Raw genomic sequence first — 20,640 nt, 5'->3', positions numbered from 1 at the left:
CCGTCTGACTTCTTTAAAATACGGATCATTATGTCAAGACCAGGGTGCCCTAGGCGACCATGCCAAAGCCTGTATGAGTCAGTGTCCCACATTTCATTGTTGGTGACAACATAAGTGTCAATGATCTGAATAGTAGTGAGGTACAGTCAACTAGATTGACTCATTAATTTCTCTAAAATGCGTTTCCTTCCACATTCACTAGAGGTAATATAAAGGTATTCGGTTCCATTCTCACAGTGGGTTTCTATATGATAACCGTTGGCACAAATATCTTTGAAACTTAACAAGGTTCGATTAGCTCTTGGTGCATACAGAGCGTCTGTGACTTTAAATATTGTGCCATTAGGCATAAAAAATTTGGCAGTTCCTCGCCCTTTTATTACTTGGATGATCCAATCATCGTAGTCACAGAGGAATTATAAGCTATTAATTCAATGAATAATTACATATTCCTTAATATGGTGTGGGTAGTCCCACTATATATCAACCAAGCACTCAAGTTCTTCTCGATTCATTCCTACAAGTAAATGGGAGGAATTATTAAATAATTCAAAAAATATATCTCATATTCTTTAGAGTATTTCGATTTAGGTAGAAGGATAATCTTTTTAGTCTAATAATTTTTCTTGATTTTTCTAGATGTATTGTTTTACATCATTATAGTGCTATTTTGAACCATGTATATATGTGTAGTAAATAAAATTGAATAAATTCAATGCTTCAAAATAAAATCAAAATTTATTAATAAGCCAACGATAATCAAATCAAGGTATTGTTCAGAAATCTAATTCATCAAACCATTATTCAAATAAACTTTAAGACCAAGCAATAGTCTAATAAAAAAAATGAGGCATTATGCCTTCACAACTGTCTTTGGAAAATAAAATAAATAAATAAATAAAGCAGGTCAGTCATAATCTGGAGCATCCATTGACTGAGCAAGTTCCTTATTGCCATTGAAGTCTGCAATTGTGAGGTTGACGTCTGGGTCATGGCTTCCTTCTTCCATATAGTGAGCCTCTTGTTCTTTAGACTCCCTATACCTCTTGTAAGTAGATGCTACTATGTTGCTTTCTTGACAGTTCTTGTACCAATGCCCAATAACTCCACACCTATAGCATGGTTCATTGCCAACTCTTTTATTTTTGACTGAATGGTTTTTAGGTGCCTTTTGCACCTTGTTTCCATGACCACTAGGGCCAGCACCACCATCTTTGCGCCATACATTGGGAGGGCCTCCACGACCCCCATTTCCCTTTCCACATGGTGCATTGTTTACACGTGGGTAGGGATCAGCAAGTCCAACCCCCTTTGCATTGGGGTTCTTTCCACTTTTCACCTTTCCATAATTAGTCTCGAAAATTTTCTTTGTCCCAACAGGCTTGACATTGTTGTTCAAAAGAACCCCATTATGCCTCTCAGCCACTTGCAGCAGGTTGATCAGCTTATTAAAGGTTGTGATTCTTTTGTTATCATACTCCAGCCTATACTGGTTCGCTAGTATAAGTGCTGAAGTAGGAAAAGTGGAAAGAGTCTTCTGGATCATATCATCTTCTGTGAGTTTCTTTCCACATAAATTGAGACGTGCCTTTAGGCGCAACATGTTCTTGTTGAAGTCATTGACCCTTTTGTAGTCAAGCAAGCGGATTTCATTCCACTGAGCGGTCAGTTCTGGGAGTAAAGTGTCATGAATGTTCCCAAAATGTCTCTTAAGGGCATCCCACAGTTCTTTGGGTGTCTTCAACTAAAGGTACTCCCAGCATAGGTTAGGATCAATATTTTGCCTGAGAAACATTAAGGCACTTGCTTTCACCTTGTTAGCCGGTCCATCGTCTTTAGGGTCGGTGGGAGTTTGGATGGTGGTAGTGCAGTCTTTTACCACAAAGGTTGTTTCCACATCAGAAACCCAACGATGGTACTCAAGTCCTTCTGAGTCCAAAATGTCAATTCAGGTCGAGTTGGATCAACCATCTACATAAACAAGAGAGAAGATATATAAATTACGCAGTCATAAAGACATCCAAGTGAATTATTTTCCAAGGATATGAATTAGATTTCAAGACCAAGATTCATAATGGTCACATTTTTTCGATGCTATGTGAAAAATACTTTATCACAATAATTATGTATTTACAATGCGCATGAATTTTCATTATCAGGGCAAAACTCAATTTATATATAACATGTTGAATAAAACAATTATTAGAAAAACATGCTTTAGAATTCCACATTAAAAATAATTATAGAAGATAGTAATATAAAGAGAAAAATTCAGCTACCGTCCCCAAACTATTTTGCCAAGGCCAATTTGATACCTGAACTCTCAAAAGTATCAATGTGATACCCAAAGACCTAAATTGGTATCAACGTGATACTTCCGTCAAAATTTTCTGACGGCGCCGTCTGTTTGCTGACGTGGCAAGCACATGGGTCCAAAAAAAAAGTGAAATGACCAATTTACCCTTTTTTTTATTCAGAAAAATTCATCTATCGTCCCCAAACTATTTTGCCAAGACCAATTTGATGCTCAAACTCTCAAAAGTATCAATGTGATACCCAAAGACCTAAATTGGTATCAACGTGATACCTCCGTCCAAAATTTCTGACAGCGCCGTATGTTTGCTGACGTGGCAAGCACTTAGGTCCCAAAAAAAGTGAAATGACCAATTTACCTTTTTTTTTTTTTTGTTAATTCATTTTTTTCCTTTTCTTTTCATTTCTTTTTCTTCCTTCTTCATCTGGGATTTTCTTCTTCTTCTTCTTTAGGGTTTCGCGGCGCCAAGCAGCTTGGGACTGAAGCTTCCAATCGAACCCGATACCGGTCGAAGAACCTGCTGGTGCTGAGATGATCAACGACCCGTCGGCCTAAATTGGGGCCGCCGAGTTGTTGAGCGAGACGAGGCGTTCAGCCTGAAGGTACCGTGAGAGAGTGGCCGTCGAGGCTGAGTATGTACGGTCTCCGAATGGAAGGCGGTCCAGTTCTAAGGATGCCATTTTAGCTATTCTTCTTCTTCTTCTCTCTCCTCTCCTTCTCCTCCGCCCAAACCATCACTAACGCCGCTGAGATCCTCTCCAATTCCTGCTACAAATCCATCTCAGCGGCGTTAGTGATGGTTTGGGCGAAGGAGAAGGAGAGGAGAGAGAGAGAGAGGAGGAGAGAGAAGAAGAAGAAGAATAGCTAAAATGGCATCCCTCGAACTGGACCGCCTTCCATTCGGAGACCGTACATACTCTGCCTCGACAGTCACTCTCTCACGGTACCTTCCGGCTGAACGCCTCGTCTCGCTCAACAGCTCGACGACCCCAATTTACGCCGACGGGTCGTTGATCATCTCAGCACCAGCAGGTTCTTCGACCGGTATCGGGTTCGATTGGAAGCTTCAGCCCCAAGCTGCTTGGCGCCGCGAAACCCTAAGAAGAAGAAGAATATCCCAGAAGAAGAAGAAGGAATCACGTTGATACCAATTTAGGTCTTTAGGTATCACATTGATACTTTTGAGAGTTCGGGTATCAAATTGGCATTGGCAAAATAGTTTGGGGACGTTAGATGAATTTTTCTATAAAAAAAAAAGGGTAAATTTGTCATTTCACTTTTTTTTGGGACCCACGTGCTTGCCACGTCAGCAAACAGACGGCGCCGTTAGAAAATTTTGACGGAAGTATCACGTTGATACAAATTTAGGTCTTTGGGTATCACATTGATACTTTTGAGAGTTCGGGTATCAAATTGGCCTTGGCAGCATAGTTTAGAGACGGTACCTGAATTTTTCTCTAATATAAATTACACTATTACAGGACATGCTCAAAATTTCACAAATAATATATAACAAAATATATGCTACACATAATAACAGCAATAATATAGCATGCTCAAATTTCTACGAATAATAAAACATAGATAAAATAACAAGGCATGCTAAAAGGATCAATATTATCTAACCATACATGCTCAAAAGTTCTAATTGTAAATAATTAAATTTACCGGAGTATGAAATTAAATAAATAAAAGAGAACATACTTGGTTTCGAGAAAACAAAACGATCCTAACGCACGCACGTGTTGATACAAGCGTGCGTAGCGATGTTTTTTTTTTTTTTTTTTTTTTTTGAGCTTCTGCTGGGCCTGTTGATTTGGTAGGCTGGGAAAACTACGCATGTGAGCCTGCGTGACAAAGGTGGGCAGGAGGGCCGAGGAGCCGATGCATATCTGGTGGGTTCTGTGCTCTGAGCTAAACTGTGCGGTTTGGCTTGACGAGGAAAGACGCGGCTCGGCTTGACAGATCTGGGTTTTTTTTCTAGTTTTGTTTTCTTATGGTGCCGACTGGAAAAAGAAAAAAAAAATCTAGGGTTTTTTTCTCTTTTTTTTCTTGGTTATTGGCTTTGAGCGTGCTGATAACGTGTAAAAATAAAATGGGAAAAATTAGTCTACTCATTTCATTAGATAGTCCCTTTATATAGGGTGATGATTACAATGGTAATAACAACAACAATAATGACAATAATAGATGATTGAGCTGTAACCGTTAATTCCCTAATTTTCTCTTCATCAGTTACTTTAACGAAAGCACATAACGTGTTTTTCCTTTAAACATATGTATTTAATTGTAAAATATTATTATAATTAATAATTAACTCTCCTAATCTCCTATTTAAATCATTTTTGAGAATTTTCATGTAGAATTTCATATCTTTGTCATTATACTATTAAGTTCATCAAACACTTTTTTTGAAATATTATAGGTAACTGATCATGTAAACATTTCATGAAAATTCATTGATGACTTCCATGTTACTTTCTAAATTTCCATCATTTTTTTCGAAAATTTACTTAGATCGAAATTTCCTCGATATTTCCATTTTTTTGGACTATCGACATTTCCTCGATATTCGATATTTTAGTCCTTGCCTAAGAGCCCAAAAAAAGTCGTGTGCTTTGATAACGCCATAAGAGAGGCACCAGCCTCTCTTAAATCATTACCTCATGTTCCAAGTAAGTATAATATCTCTTATATTTCTCTTCCAATTTCTAATGAAAAGGTACTTCCTTCTGTGATTCAGGCACCTAAATTGGAGTATTACCCGAATACTTGAAGTAATGAAAAAAGACGTCCTTAAACTCCTAGATGTGGTATTATATAACCTATTTCAGTTAGCAAGTGGGTGAGCCCGGTGCAAGTAGTTCCAAAGCGATCCGGAGTTACAGTTTTGAAGAATGAAGCCAATGAGTTAATCCCTACTCGTGTTCAAACCGGTTGGAGGGTATGTATTGACTATCGCAAGCTTAATGCCACCGCACGCAAGGATCACTTTCCCCTTCCCTTCATCGACAAATGCTTGAAAGGTTAGCTCGTTATTCTCATTATTGTTCTCTTGATGGTTAGTTATCTTGATGGTTATTTGTAACACCCCTGCTACATTCCAAAGATGCATGGTAAGTATCTTCTCTGATATGGTTGAAAAGATAATTGAAGTTTTCATGGATGACTTCTCAATCTATGGAGATTCTTTTGATGCATGTTTAGATCCCTTGTTTTAAAATGTTGCCAAGAAACTAATTAATTTGGTTTTAAATTGGGAGAAGTGCCATTTTATGGTACGACAAGGCTTAGTTCTAGGACATATAATTTCTGGAGAACTTGTTAGCTCTTTACCCCTACCTACTTCTGTCATGGAGGTCCGTTCTTTTCTTGGACATGCAGGTTTCTATCGCAGGTTTATCCTTGACTTCTAAAAGATTTCTAGGCCATTGTGTTGCTTGCTTCAAAAAGATGTAGCTTTCGAGTTTGATGAGGAGTGCGTGGAGGCATTCAACAAGTTGAAGGAGTTACTTTTCACTACACCCATTATTCAACCACCAAATTGGAGTATTCCATTTAAACTCATGTGTGACGCTTCAGATTATGCCGTGGGAGCTATGTTAGGGCATCATGTTGGGAAGATCCCCCATGTCATCTATTATGCATCCCGAACAATCAATGATGCCCAATTGAATTACTCCATAACAGAGAAAGAGTTTCTTACTGTAGTTTTTGCTCTTAAAAGGTTTCACTCTTATTTAATTGGTACTAAGGTTACTATATTTTCTAATCATGCAGCCTTAAAGTACCTACTTATCAAGAAGGAAGCGAAACCACGCTTGATTAGATGGATGCTCTTACTCCATTTGGACATCAAGGACAAGAAGAGGAGTGAGAATGTTTTTGTAGACCACTTAAGCACGCTTGTTCATTGCTCAAAAAAGGAGGAGATGCATTTCCATTGGAAACAATCGATCGTTTAGTTCTGGAGATCGATCGTTTGCAGCCTAGACAGAAAAGTGTCAATCCTTTGGTTCGCTGATATTGTGAAGTACAAAGTTTCCAAGCTGATTTTGGATGATTTGACTCGAGGGCAGAAGGATTAACACATCAAAACCGCCAAGCAATATGTGTGGGATGACCAATACTTGTGGAAGTATTATGTCGATCAATTGGTAAGAAAGTGCCCTCATGATCTGAATTTCATTGTATTCTCACCTTTTGTCATTCCTATGCATGTGGTGGACATTTTAGAGCAAAGAGAAATGCTCTTAAGGTTCTTGAGAGTGGATTTTGTTGGCCCACCTTGTTCAAGGACTCTTATCTCTTTTGCAAATCATGTGATCGTTGTTAATGAACAGGTAACTAGCTTGGGCCCTAGAAATCAAATGCCACAAACCCCCATTTTGAGCATTGAACTTTTTGACATTTGGGGCATTGATTTCATAGGACCATTCCCCTCATCTTATGGTAATTTATACATTCTTCTCGCTATTGATTATGTGTTGAAGTGGGTGGAGTCTAAAGCCACCCATACTAATGATTCTAAAGTGGTTTCAGATTTTCTTAAGTCAAATATCTTTTCAAGATTTAGAACACCAAAGGCAATAATCAGCAATGGATCCCACTTTTGTAATAGGACGTTTGAGGCTCTACTTCGGAAATACAACATTACTCATAAGGTGGGAACACCTTATCATCCTCAAACTAGTGGTCAAGCGGAGGTATCTAACCGTGAAATCAAGCTAATTTTTGGAGAAGGCCATTGACCCTATAGTAGGAAGGATTGGAGCTTGAGACTTGATGATGCTTTATGGGCTTATAGGACTGCTTACAAGACACCAATTGGAATATCCTGTTTTCAGTTGGCATATGGTAAGCCTTGTCATCTACCGATGGAGCTTGAGCATCGTGCATGGTGGGCTATCAAGCAATTCAATATGAATATAGATGTAGCTGGTGTGCACAGAAAACTTCAGTTGAATGAATTAGAGGAAATCAACAATGATTCTTATAAGAGTTCTCGAGTTTACAAGGAGAAAACTAAGGCCTTCCATGATCACATGATTTCTCGAAAGGATTTTTCTGTTGGACATAAAGTCCTTCTCTTTAATTCTTGCCTTAAACTTTTTCCTGGTAAATTACGTTTTAGGTGGTATGAACCCTTTCTTGTTACTACAGTATATTCTCATGGTGCAGTGGAAGTCCAAAACTTGAAGACAAATAATAAATTCAAGGTGAATGGCCATCGGCTCAAGCCATATTACGAGATGTTCTTGGAGCACAACGTAGAGAAAGTATCCCTCAGCGAACCCGCTCCTTCTGAATAATCACCATTGGTAAAATTAGGCTGAAGACGTAAAACCAAGCGCTACTTAGGAGGCAACCAATGATGGAGGACTTGGGTGCAGCTTGGAACTTTGCTACAATCAGATTTGCTCTCTTTATCCCTTCCTCTTTACTTTCTTGTTCTATTTCTGCTTCGTGTTTTGTGTGTTTTAATTTTGTGAATGTTTCTTTGTTTTCATGCTTTATTCTCTTCATTGCATGCTTAGAATTTGTCCAACATTGAGGACAATGTTAAGAATGAGTGCGGGTAAGGAAAACATTTGGTTTTTATTGTGTTTTTGTTTTAGAGTCATTGGGTGTTGAAAAAATGCTTCAAATTTCAAGATTTCAGAATTTTTCAAATTTCAATCCCGAGATCGATCACCCTGAGTTGGGGATCAATCGTTTGTTGAGCAGGAAAAGGGTCAGAAGCAAAACGATTGATCGCTGACGTCCAATGATCAATCGTTGACACCCCAGAAAAAAATAAAAATAAAAGTCTAGCTTTTAATGTTATTTTTCTTTTGAGTCTTAGGATATCTTTCAACTGTTTAGAATGAGCTTATATCTTCTGAAATTATGGTTAAGAGATGATCACAAGATTGAGATTAAGTCAAAAGAATTCGTTGGTCAATTGAGATGTATAAAAAGCATATGTATGTGTAGTAGATGTGGCTTATCGTTAACATAAATTGAGCATGCTAGGATAAGTTATCATTCATACATAACGTTTGTGAGATTTTGAGCCTTATATATGTTTTTTTTATGAGCGTTTAAATGAAAAATAAATTCTTATTTTCTTGGTGATGAATTTGCATGACTTCATTATTCTTTCATCTTGATTGACTGCTTGCCGTAGCTTTTTAGTGGACTATAGAGATTATTAGAACTCACTTTTATGCCTGTCAAAATTTTTATCACTATGCTTGAACCTCAGAAAGGATAAAGGAACTAGGAATTTAACCACCATAGCCAAATAAACCTGTGTCCCCTTATGCACACAAGTTGTGCAACCCCCTAAATAACCCTCTTGAGTCTATGTTGAGCCTTTTCTTTCGTCAACCAAAAAAATTCCTTACCCTTTAACCTAGTATATATAGTTATATTCTTACCTTATCCTAAGGAATTAGTGGAGAAAATATATTAAAGATTTATTATGTTCAAGGTATTTTTGTAAGTAAGTGTGGGTAAGTGTGGGGGAGCTCTATTGTAAATAGTGGTCCAAGGAAGGGAGAATTAAAAAAAAAAAAACAGAGAGCAATGTTGGCTATCAAAAAAAAAAAAAAACAAAAAGGAAAAAATAGCGGAGAAGAAAAAAAGAGAAATATGAAAAGAAAAATCTGTCTTGGCACATTGTTTTGTTGTATTATGGGAGAGATTAGAATGAAGTAAAGGCCCAAAAAGATGATATTTGGCCTAAAAAATATATATATATATATATATATATATATATTCTTGCTTCATGTGTTTCGAGTTTGATTGCCTTGAGAAAATTCATCGAAGTTCTTATATCTCTACATCATCATCTAGTGCTCCGCTAAATTTTCTTAGAATTTTTGTGATTTCCTAATCTTTTCTCTCTTGAAACCTATACCCTTGGCCCCATTACAACCTTTAACAAAGACCACTTTGATCCTTGAGGACAGCGATTGATCTGTGGAGATTTGTGTGTGGGAGTGATAATATGGTTTAGGTCTATTTATGCAAGTAGTTGGTATCTTCCATGAGGTCATAATTGAAAAAAATAAATTTCACAAAAAACCTTTTCTTTCTTTCTATTATATGCAAGCTATTTTTTGTCATGAATATTATCTCTCTCACATATACTTGAGTGAATAAGGTTTTAAGCATTAGCCTTGAAATCTAAGAGAAGAAAAGTGCATACCCTTGAGAGGATGAATCATGACTTGTTTGAAACATGCTGAGCTCCACCATATCACCATTGTTAATCCCGTGTCTTACATGTTTATATGTGGACTATATGTTTTGATTAACTCGTGAATTGCTGATGATTAATTCTTGGTTAAGTGCTAATCTTGGTGCCATGAAAGTTAGAGGATTGCTGAGACAAAATGTTGGAAGACTTACTAGTGTTTTGTGGTGTCAATTTTGAGTCGTATTAAGTTTCATTAGTTTGAAGTCTTTAGTCTTTGTGTCTTCGTTTTGTTTTGATTTTGCTAAGGGAGTAGAAAAATCTAAGTGTGGGGGAATTTGATAGGAGCATATTTATGCGATATTATTATTATTTAATTCTATGATTTTCTTTGTTAGTTTATATTATTTTTAGATAATTTATTTGTTTTCGTGTTTATTAGGTTTTTCGAAGCAAACTTAGGAAAATAATGCTTAAAGAAGGAAAGTGCGTGAAATTCTTTTTTTTTTTTTTTGAATAAAGGGCTGGTGTGGAATTCTAATTCAATAAGGATTTTCGATGGATTATGACTTTCTTTCTAGAGAAATGTTTCTATCCTACAGTAGAACCATGTAGGATTGCCAAATGGTATGACGACCCTATCAAATGTCGCCAGGTGGAAATGTGGAATAAAAATACAACTCGTATCAGCTGCATTTAATTGCAATAAAACCCAACAACGTCAAACAAAAACAAAACTCTTAAACCTCCCGTTAACTGAAACGAGAAATTCATCCCGAACCCTGAAATTCATCATCTCATCATCTTCATCTTCATCCCCAGTTCTAAAATCGACTCTTGCAGAGCCAAGAATGATGCAGAAACCCTGTTGATGCTGGGAGGGCATCGCCATGGCGCTATCGTCCTCGATCTTTGTCCCAATTTTGAAATCGGACATTTCTCTCTTGGTAATTTGCTGTTCCTTTATCACTTTTTACATTTGTTTTTCGTCGATTTAGTTTAATTTCTTTGACCTAGGCGGTGAGTTTATTTGCATGCTTGACTCATGGGCTCTATTCTGGTGGTAGCAATTTGGGGATTCTACATGTCATTACTCACAAGGTGTTTGGTACAATCGATTTTATGAAGCCAAGGATCCTGGGTTTTGGGAAAGTTTCTTTGTCGGATCTTTGAGGGCAATCATTCGATAGGTAATTTCTTATTTGTTAGATGTTATAGTAAGTCTTTATTTTTGTTTAAATTTCAGTTCCTTTACTTGAGATACTTTTGTCTCCACTCTCCACACTGTTCTTTTACTTGACAGGCTTGATGATGTCCTATGTTTTATGTCAATAAGCTGCATTGAGTATTCATGTAACAATGACACGATATTTGTATCAATAAATTAGAATGAGAGCATTTTCTTTGCATTCTTACTACTATAAGGGCAATTTTTGATAGTTGGTATTGATATGTAATCATTTCTTTGCTCTAACTCATAGGAAGAAGCTTTGTTCGTGTAGGCACCCAACATTTTGTCTTAGATAGGAATGTGTTCACCCAACTTTTAGGAGTTTTGTGTTTCAAGTAGCTAGCTAGTATCATCTGTAGATGCTTGAAACAAAATATAATATCACATAGTAGAGATACCAAGCTTATAATTTTTTGGTCTTTTTTCATATACACATGAAGTAAATGAACGGTGTGAACAATACGGCAAGAAAAGACTTGTATATGGAATCTAGAGCCAGAACATGATCTAAAATTGTCAATCCTGCTTAAAAGTGAGACTTCAATGTCATCAAAATGTTTCCAGATCGTTGAAATCTCTTTTTGTTTTAGTAGTGCTAGTGGACTCAGTTGGTCCAATAGAGATTAGGATTATGTCCTGATGGAAGAGTTGGCATGCTTTCTTCCTCATGATCAATTAGGGAAGCATAGTAATACAATTGATAATATATAGTTCTGGAGATAATAATGTCTTATATTAAAACTATCAAAATTGTTAAATTATGTAGAGTTAATAGCCTTGTATATAATGTGTCATACCTTTTCAAGTTTTCACAGTACTCCAAACTGTCGAAGAGTAAAATTTATTGAGTCTCTCTTGACTTGTGTGTTGCTTTTTCTAGTAGAATATGGCCATAGAAACTTACTTAATGAATGGTGGCTAACGAGATATTAAGTGTGATTTTGTTGCATTTTTTGCTATCTATTGAATGTTAAACTTATTACAGTTGCTATCTATATTAATGTTAGAGGTCCTACATATCTTCCTTTGACAGATCATCTGAATAGTCTGTGACAAAATCAGTTTCTGCTAGACTATTCTTATAGAGATATCATATTGCTTCTATTGAACAAGAGAAATCCTCAGAACTAATTGAAAGATCCCCAAGCTATCAAATCTCGCAGGTTATTCCATAAAGAAAGAGGTAGCACAATCATAAGAAGAAAAGAAATCTAATAGACCTCGAAGATGATGGAGTTCCATGACACCACACAAGCCAGGTTGATTCAATTTCATGGGACTAAATCATACAACTACTTGAATTGGAAGGGACGAAGTAATTAGTAATTGAAACCTTTTATAAAATGCATCTTGCTTAACTTGCCCCAAGTTATATGCATGGTTGTGTGTAGTTATGTGTTGTAACTTATGAATATGATATCGAGCTTGCACTTTATGACTTTACTTATGGTTGATTGCCTAAAATATACAGAAGCTTAGGGATTGATCAGTGTGTTCTATTCATGTATTTTGCCAATCTTCTGTATTGAGCAAGACCAGCATGTCTTTTGTAGTGTACTATGTACATATTTCTCTATTACTTTTCTAGTAACCAATGGAATAGATTAGAAATAATCAATCATCAGAGACAGAGACACAGAGAAGCTTATCAAAAAGAGAAAAAAGGCAGAGATCATATAAAATCATAGAGATCAAATGTAAAACAAAAGGATAGAATTCTGCTGAGTAACAAGCATTACACTCTAATAAAAGAAAATACCAGAATCCCAAACAAAAACATTCTAAAGTCTTCAAGAATATAATATAACATTAGCAAAATCTAAGGCAACCCCCAAACTACTACTATTATTAGTTGTTTTCTCCACTAGTAGCATATCAAAAGTCATCTTCCCTGAAGTATCATAGCATATCCATATTACTGAAATCAGAGAGCAACTGCAAAAATTCATTTTTTAAACTAGTAAAAATTATTGTATTATGAAATACACTAAAAAAAAGAGAGAGAGAAAAAAAAAGAACTTGTTTTACTTGTGTGTACCGTACAACGATTTATATATATTATTCGACTTCTTTTCCTCTATCAGACTATTGTTGTTGCTCATAACTACTTGAAGAAGAATCCTACATAACAAATAATATATTGTTAACAAAAAAATAAAAACTCAATTTGTTGTACTTAGAAATATATCATTCAAACCTGGCTTAATCGAGGAATTTGACTAGTTAGATTGATTGTTTGCAGCAATCCTTGTGGATTAATTCTGTTACAGAAAAAAAAAAATAAAGTGGATAACAAAGATTATGAATGTTGTAAATAATTATGGATAAATCATGTAAATAGATATTGAGTAATAGGTGTCTATCCCTATAGATTGGTGATTGATAGAATTTTATGTAGGAGTTAATGACGTTGCTATTAAACGTTGCCTTTTTGTATACACCATGTACTCCTATATAAACCTCCTCATGGTGAGATGAATAGATACATTCTATTCTCTACGTCTAAACTCTCTCTCTCTCTCTCTCTCTCTCAAATTCTTTCACTATTGTTTTACAACACGTTATTAGCACGAAAAGCTCTGAAATTGCTGATCAACCAAACGAGGATCATCGTTCAATCTGGTTTAGGATTTGAATCACAAACAAGCTCTTGGATTGGCTGAGAAGACAACCTTCTCAGTTCTGCACAAATAAGATGAAGATTCATCCGTTCTACATTGAGTAAAGTTCTCCAAATTCTAATTCATGTTTTCAAACTTGATTATGTGAACAATCACCATGATGCATGAACCCTAATCCTATCTAATTATTTATTTGGTAAATATATATTTGTTCATGTTTTGGATTGTTTGATTGGAAAAGAAAAAAAAATTAGGATTCTTTGGCTGTAGCTATTTCTAGCACTTGGTCCAGTAGTACCAATTCACAACTAGAGAGCATCAATCAATCATGCAAAAACAAAGTCTGTTGTTTCTGGAATTCGAACCCGGCCACAGCGTGTACCAGCCCAGCATGTTGTCCACTGTGCCATTATGGCAAGTTGGTAATTATCACCACCATTTAATATTAATACTGCCAGAAGCAGATTCAACTCCATTTAATTGGTGATTGATCAATTGATTAAATTCATTCCGGGTATGTCTGTTGCAACCCGAGGCACTATTCGATGGTATAGGGGTTAATGCTACAGGTCAGGGTGTTCGTGGGAGAAGCTGGGATCTTGCATTTACAGCTGTACGGTTAGGAAGCTAATTTTGTGGCTCGACGTTGTTAAGACTTTTGCTATGTAGTAAGCTCAGATGAGCATTTACGTTATTTTGTTGTTGCAACTTAATTCATAAACTTGTATAATGTAATATATGACTCTGTGAAGCGAGTCTGTATTGACATTGTGTGTTCAGGGCATCAGTATGTACTTGGGCTTTAAAAGGAAATTTTTTTTAGGTATTTTATATTGATGACTGAACCATCACATCTGGTATAATTGTGAAATTATCTTGATTTTTAATTATGTTTAAAAATCGGGCCGTGACACCACTAAACTTAGTACTTCTTTAATATTTATCTATAACTTTATTAAAAAAACATAAATGGAAGAACTCAAACAGAGCTTCCCGTTCTTTCCTCAAACAGCCGTGCAAAATCGTGGTCCATTTGATTTAGGGTTTAATAAATGGTTTGATGTAAAATCCATTAAACTTATTACTTCTTCAATATTTATATATAAATTTATTTAAAAAGCATAAATAAATATAAATGGAAAAACTCAAACAGAGCTTCCCGTTCTTCCCTCAAACAGCCGCGCAAAATCGTGGTCCATTATATTTAGGGTTTAATAAATGGTTTGATGTAAAATCCATTAAACTTATTACTTCTTCAATATTTATCTATAAATTTATTTAAAAACATAAATAAACATAAATGGAAGAACTCAAATAGAGCTTTCTGTTCTTCCCTCAAACAACCACACAAAATCTTCTTCTCTCAAAGGCAGGAAATCTAGGCAGGATGTTTAGAGAAATGAGAGGAGTCCTAATTAGGACTCTTCTATACGCAAACGAGATCGAAGGCAATATAAAAGGGATACTGCTCCTTTGATCAAAACACAATTGACTACTCTCTCGTCTCCATAAGTTTGAGTATGTATGGTGTTAGTTTTTTCTTTTCCAATTTCTTCTGTTTTCTTGATTTGACTTTTGGTTTTTTTTTTCTTTTGTCGAATTGTAGATTACATGTGTTTTTCGGTCAATTTTCTGGTGTTCAATATGCAAGTTATGTTTCTCGAGGGGTCTTTAAGAACCTATCATGATGGTAATGTTTGTTAGTTTGGTTGGTTCTATGAGATGCTTTATCCATGGAACCGTGCAAGTTTTTGTTTTGAATTTCACCGAGATTTTCATCTATTACTAGGTTTTACTTTTAGCTTTAGTAAATTCTTAAAATTTTGGATGCTTTGGAATACCCTTGCTTCTGTAAAGTAAACCCTACATGATTTTGTTCATGCATGTTTCTAGTTCTTTGTATTACTTTTGTTATTGTCAATTTATATTATATTCTTGTATAGTTGGATCATAGTGTTGACCATAGAAAATGGTTCTCTGGTGTTGTGTCTAATTCAATGGATTTATATGTGCTTGACATGATGCTTCTGTGTAAGATTTTGATTTAGGATGTAAATATTTGATGAGAAAATGCAACAGAGATTTTAAGAGGAGGGTTTTGTATTGCTGTAGAGCTTTGAGATTTGTGTGATGGGTGTTTAAGATTTTGCATTTATATTGTTTCGCTTGTATATTTGTGTGGCTTTGAGATTTCGTTTTGGTTTATGATTTGTTTCTTTCAGATGAGTTCAATAGGTACAGTTGGTTGTGATTCGCACACCATGCCTTTGGGTTGGGGTTGATTGTTATTCAGTCAATCTTTGTGATTGATGTTGTAAGCATGTTTGATGTTAACTGCTGTTCTCGTGTTAATTATGATTTTGATTGTCTGCTGCTTCATCAATGGTCTAATTTCATATTTCAAATTTGAGATGGTAGTTTCTAGATCATTTATATGCAGTAGGCTAGTAGGTTTGATTTTTTGTGTTTCTTTGAGGTTTCACGTTGGTTTAATGAGCTAAACAATATGGCCACGTTGGTTCAATAAGATTGCTTAGGACATATATGACTGAGGCTAAGGTTTAAGTATATGGTTGCATGCTCACAAATCATTTTCTCAAAAATAAGACAAAAAAGTACATAACCAAAAATGAGAATATATAAAGTTTTGGGCTTTATGGGTTTTTGTATTATTGAATATATATTGTGGTCTTGGGTGCGAAAATGATAGTAGCTACCATTTTGTTTTTAAATGATAGTAGTAAGCTTGGCTCCCAACTGAACCACTTAGTTGTAGTTAAGTCTTACCCTCCTTTTTTGTGTAATCTAAGTAAACCATGAGCAAATGTAATTAATCCTTGCATCTTTCATATTGATGCATCTGAACTTTTGTCTATATGTGTTTTTTAAATAGTCAATGACATACAGATGACATCTCAACCTCTAAAAGCAGACGCTTCCTCTACTGCTGCTGAATTGAAAAGAAAGCGTGGAAAAACAACTAGAAAGGGTATGATCGAGATGATTGCTAGGAATCACAACGAGAAGATGGAGATAATATTTTATCAGGGGCATTGGGTCCCTATTACTGAATACAATAAGGTCACTACCTCTTTAGGGATTGTGGTTCGGAGTCAATCTTCGGTATGTTATTGTGGGTGGAATAAGATTCCAGCAAATATTAAGAAGACAATGAGAGAGAAATTGACGGTAAGTTTAAGTCAAATTGGTTTAATGTAAATTTATATATTGTGTTCCTGACATACAAGATTATTTGACTCTTGATTAGGTGCATTTTAATGTGGAAATAAAACATCTAAAAATTGTGTGTTTTATGAATGACAAGATGCGCTCGGCCTCTAATTCAAGTGGAAGTTACATGATCACTACCGAAAATGTGGCACACTAGCTCTTGGACGAACACACTTCCTCCACCGGATCTATGGGGTATGAGGTCGAGAGAGGATTGGCAATGGCTATGTGATAAGCTCTACACCAATCCAAAGTATATTGTATGTATTCTCTTATACCTACATTTTATTTTTCAAAATATTTTTGTTGTTTATGTCTTGTTTTTTTTTTTATAAGAAATTATGTTACAATTTTATGCCTAGATTGAAAATGTACATATATTTGACCTCACATTATTTATTAAGGAAAAATGCAACAAGAATTCAGCTAGTCGAAAAAAGCAAAAGAGTAAGAATCATGGCTCAGCTATGCCTTGAACTTAACATGCTTTGAGGACAATAAATAGATAAAGATGGTGTTCGAAACAATGCAGACAATTCGGAACATGAGGAATTTGATGAAGATGATGAATTTTGATTCACAAAGTAGTTGAGTAATAATTAGTTTAGGTTTTAGCATGTCTTGGTAAACTATATTTTTTTGTATTTATTAGCTATTATTATTATTTTTGGTAGAATCTTTGTAGACTTTATTTGGTTTATAATTTAATAAGTCTTCTAATATTATTATTTGGAGACAAATATTATTAATGAAGTAATTTATTTTTTCAAGTATTGAAATTATTTTAGAGTTTTTAAATATATAATTAAATTTGAGCAAGAAATATGTAGTCATTTGTCACAATTCGCTTGTTGTTCAATGAGACAAACAATCTGGCCTCGTCTATAATCATTTGCAATAAACAGTCGTTTCTCGCTTAATTGAAAATGCAACGACTTTAGGTTGTTGCAATCAATTGTTGCTTAACGTATTTTACTAATTATCAAAAGTGACGAAATAACACGATCGTCGCTTTTTCAATATATGACGCAATTGGTTCCTTGACAAAATTATAGAAGACAAACAAGAAGTCTTGCATATAATTTTCTACAACAAATGCATATGTGTCACATATTAATACATGTAACAAAACAGAAACCTCGCAGTAATTTTTTGCAACAAAAGTAAATCTCTCATATCAATTTTTTATCAAACCTACAAGCCTCGCAGATGGAATATGCAACGTAAATGAAGCCTCGTGTATTAGAAATTGTTACAAACATAAAGTCTCGTATACGACATTCTGCAACATACTTACGTTTCTCGCAAGATGTCATATGTGATGAACGAATTGCGTCACATATTGAAAATGCTACAAACATACAAATCCTGCAGAAGAAATATGTAACGTAAATGAAGCCTCGTATATTAAAAATAATTACTAATATTGATCAAAGGTTTCTTGTGGAACTCTTAATCAAGAAATATAAAAGAACACAATGAATTATGGAGGAAAGAATTGGAATCGTATTCAACTGCCTGCCTAATTCATACAATGATTACTGTTTATATACAATTAATGGTTTCTTAAAATAGAAAACTAAATATAATAATTGAATTTAAACCATAAATTATAAATGATTTAAATTTCTTAATCAATATAAACCTTTAACTTTAAACGGTTTCAAACTGTTAATTGTAAACCGCAAAGTTCTAATGGTTTATAATATTTAATAATAGAATATAGTATAATATATTGAATAATTTCAATATATTATTATGTTGATCCTCCGGGATCATGGCTCCCTATTTTGAAGAAGCTGGAGCTCCTGCAAAAGCTAGAACTGCAAATGAGGGAACTCTTGAATTCCTTTTTCCTTGCGAAACCACTTTGACTTGCTTGGCAATTAATCTTTCCTTCCAATGCGGTAGGATTCTATCTGACCACAGCGAGTCGTAGTGATTTTCTTCTCGAAAATGCAGTCTGCCGTCAATGGATCTTCCCTCTCAAACCACAAATCGTCTAGTGGAGGAAGTCGAGAATCCTTAACGTCTTCGCCATCATCCAATAATGATGGTTCGAAGGGTTTCAAATACTCAGCATTTATTACTGAATACAGCTGCATGTATGATACGCTAAAAGTAAGCGCGCAATTTAACCCTGCAAAATGTAGTTGTCAGTATAGAATAAGTAGGGATCGTTCAAGCCGGGGATTGAGGGTACACCTGTAATTGCAAAAATAAATTAATTAAAGTAAAAAGAATTATTTACAAAAATAAAGCAAAGAATAAAAATATATACAAGTGAACACAAAAGGGGGGTTTAGGATAAATTAAAATAAAATAAAGAAAACGTAAAAACATATATACAAGGGTGGAATGCAAGGAACAAAGATCAAAACCAATTCCATGTAATCAAATTCGATTCAAACCCTATAATTGATCATCTAAGTCATGAGAAAGGAGTTGATCATGTGAAACATTCGAAAGCAAATGATTTCCCATATTTTACTTTTCAATGCTAATTAACCTAAGCGAAAGCACCTAGATCAATCCTATCAAACATGCATTCAAGCACTAGAAAGCTAGTTAATCATAACATGTTTAACGCATTACACATAGAGAAAGGCTATCAACTCAAGTGTACAACTTAGTTATGGAAAAGTCCACCTAATTGCAATCCTCTTTAATTAAATTCGGTTTTTGTCCAAAACCTTTACTACTTCGATTCAAGTTACACAAAACAAAAAGTTGATTTTATGTTCTTAAATCTAGCACCATTCATATCAAAACCCTAAGTGTTTCGAACCACATAAGATTAAAATACAAAAGATATCTATAAAGCAAATTTAATTAAACAAACTCACATAAGCAACTCTCGAATTACAATAATAGAATCTGAAAACTTTATTTAAACATAGAAATTGGGCTTAAACTTCGCCCTAAACGTTAGGTTAACTAGAAACAAGTTCATACGAAATCAAACAAGGAAACCAAAAAGGTTACAAGGAAAAGGAACAAATTACACCGTGAGTGGAGATGGAGATGGAGAGCTAGATGGTTGGATCTTGAATCTTGGAAGCAAGCCTTCAAGGTGGATGATGGAGGATATGATCTTCACGGCTCCTTCTTCTTCTTCCTCTCCTTGCTTGAAAACGCAGAACTTTGCAACTAGAGAATGGAGAGAATTTTTCTGAATGAAGAGGTGTTGTGGTGTTGTTGTTGTTGGTGTCATTCAAACATCTAGCATAGGGGGGTTTATATAGGGGAAGGCAAGGCTTCATGAATTTAATTTCCGAGGAATATTCTGGTTGCACCACACAGCTCCAACCAATGAATTAATGCCACGTCAGCTCTGCCATGTCATTCAACCAATCAGGAAGCTCCAAAATCAATCCCTAATCTTTCCAAATATATTATTGCTGATTTTCCCAAGATTTTATCTGATTTTTCTCTTAATTTTCGGCCAAAATAATCTTGAGTGAAAATAGGAATGAATCGGGACTTGTTTTGGACCTTTTCTCCCTTAAATCTCTCCATGGCTTTATCCTTAACATCCTCCCCTTGATTTTCTCTTGATTTCCACATTAAAATTGCAGATTTTATTCTCTAATTTCAGCCAACATATCTTGAGGGAATTAAGGAACGAATCTGGACTTGTTTTGAGCCTTTCTGCTTGTTGCAATCCCTTGAAACTCTCCCTTGATTTTCTCAACGTAATCTCCTTGATTTCCCATGCAAAAATCAGATTTAATCTCCCATAATATCTTCCACGTCATCTTCAAGTCATGTGGTCTCCTAATGCCTTCAGGTTTCCTAGCCTCATCAGGATTCCTGCGTTGACTGGGATTCCTAGTCGGACCAGGAAAACTCCATTTCTTCATTTCAGCTCATTTCTGCATCCCTTCTGCCTTTAAGCTCATTTCTTCTCCATTTATTCAATGTACCTAGAAAATAGAAACTAAATTAAAATTGATTAAGTAAAGGAAATAACTAAGCAAAATATGAGGAAATACTTATTAAAACGTCGCATAAAAATACTCCTATCAATGTAAGGTGGCAGCTCAAGTCGAAATGCATT

The 20,640-nt window shown here is 35.1% G+C and overlaps 1 protein-coding gene across 1 annotated transcript; it reads left to right on the top strand.

Moving 5' to 3' along the window:
• Window positions 1–5,880: 5,880 nt before the first annotated feature.
• On the top strand, window positions 5,881–7,626 carry LOC133723204 (uncharacterized). The gene is made up of 3 exons (XM_062150019.1): window positions 5,881–6,069; window positions 6,658–7,020; window positions 7,162–7,626. Exons 1-3 carry the CDS (start codon window positions 5,881–5,883, stop codon window positions 7,624–7,626), a joined length of 1,017 nt encoding a protein of 338 aa, XP_062006003.1.
• The last annotated feature ends 13,014 nt before the right edge of the window (window positions 7,627–20,640 follow it).

The sequence above is a fragment of the Rosa rugosa genome, chromosome 7 (assembly GCF_958449725.1).
Source record: "Rosa rugosa chromosome 7, drRosRugo1.1, whole genome shotgun sequence".
NCBI classification, from domain to species: Eukaryota; Viridiplantae; Streptophyta; class Magnoliopsida; order Rosales; family Rosaceae; genus Rosa; species Rosa rugosa.
Note: the sequence above shows the minus strand (reverse complement) of the source record. Positions and strands in the feature narration are given on the sequence as shown.

Excerpts from the sequence above, each read along its gene's own strand:
- LOC133723204 (XM_062150019.1), top strand. The coding sequence starts at position 5,881 with ATGTGTGACGCTTCAGATTATGCCGTGGGAGCTATGTTAGGGCATCAT. Across the intron at positions 6,070-6,657 it reads CTTATTTAATTGGTACTAAG|GTAACTAGCTTGGGCCCTAG; the intron begins GTTACTATATTT and ends GTTAATGAACAG. Across the intron at positions 7,021-7,161 it reads AAACTAGTGGTCAAGCGGAG|TTGGCATATGGTAAGCCTTG; the intron begins GTATCTAACCGT and ends TCCTGTTTTCAG.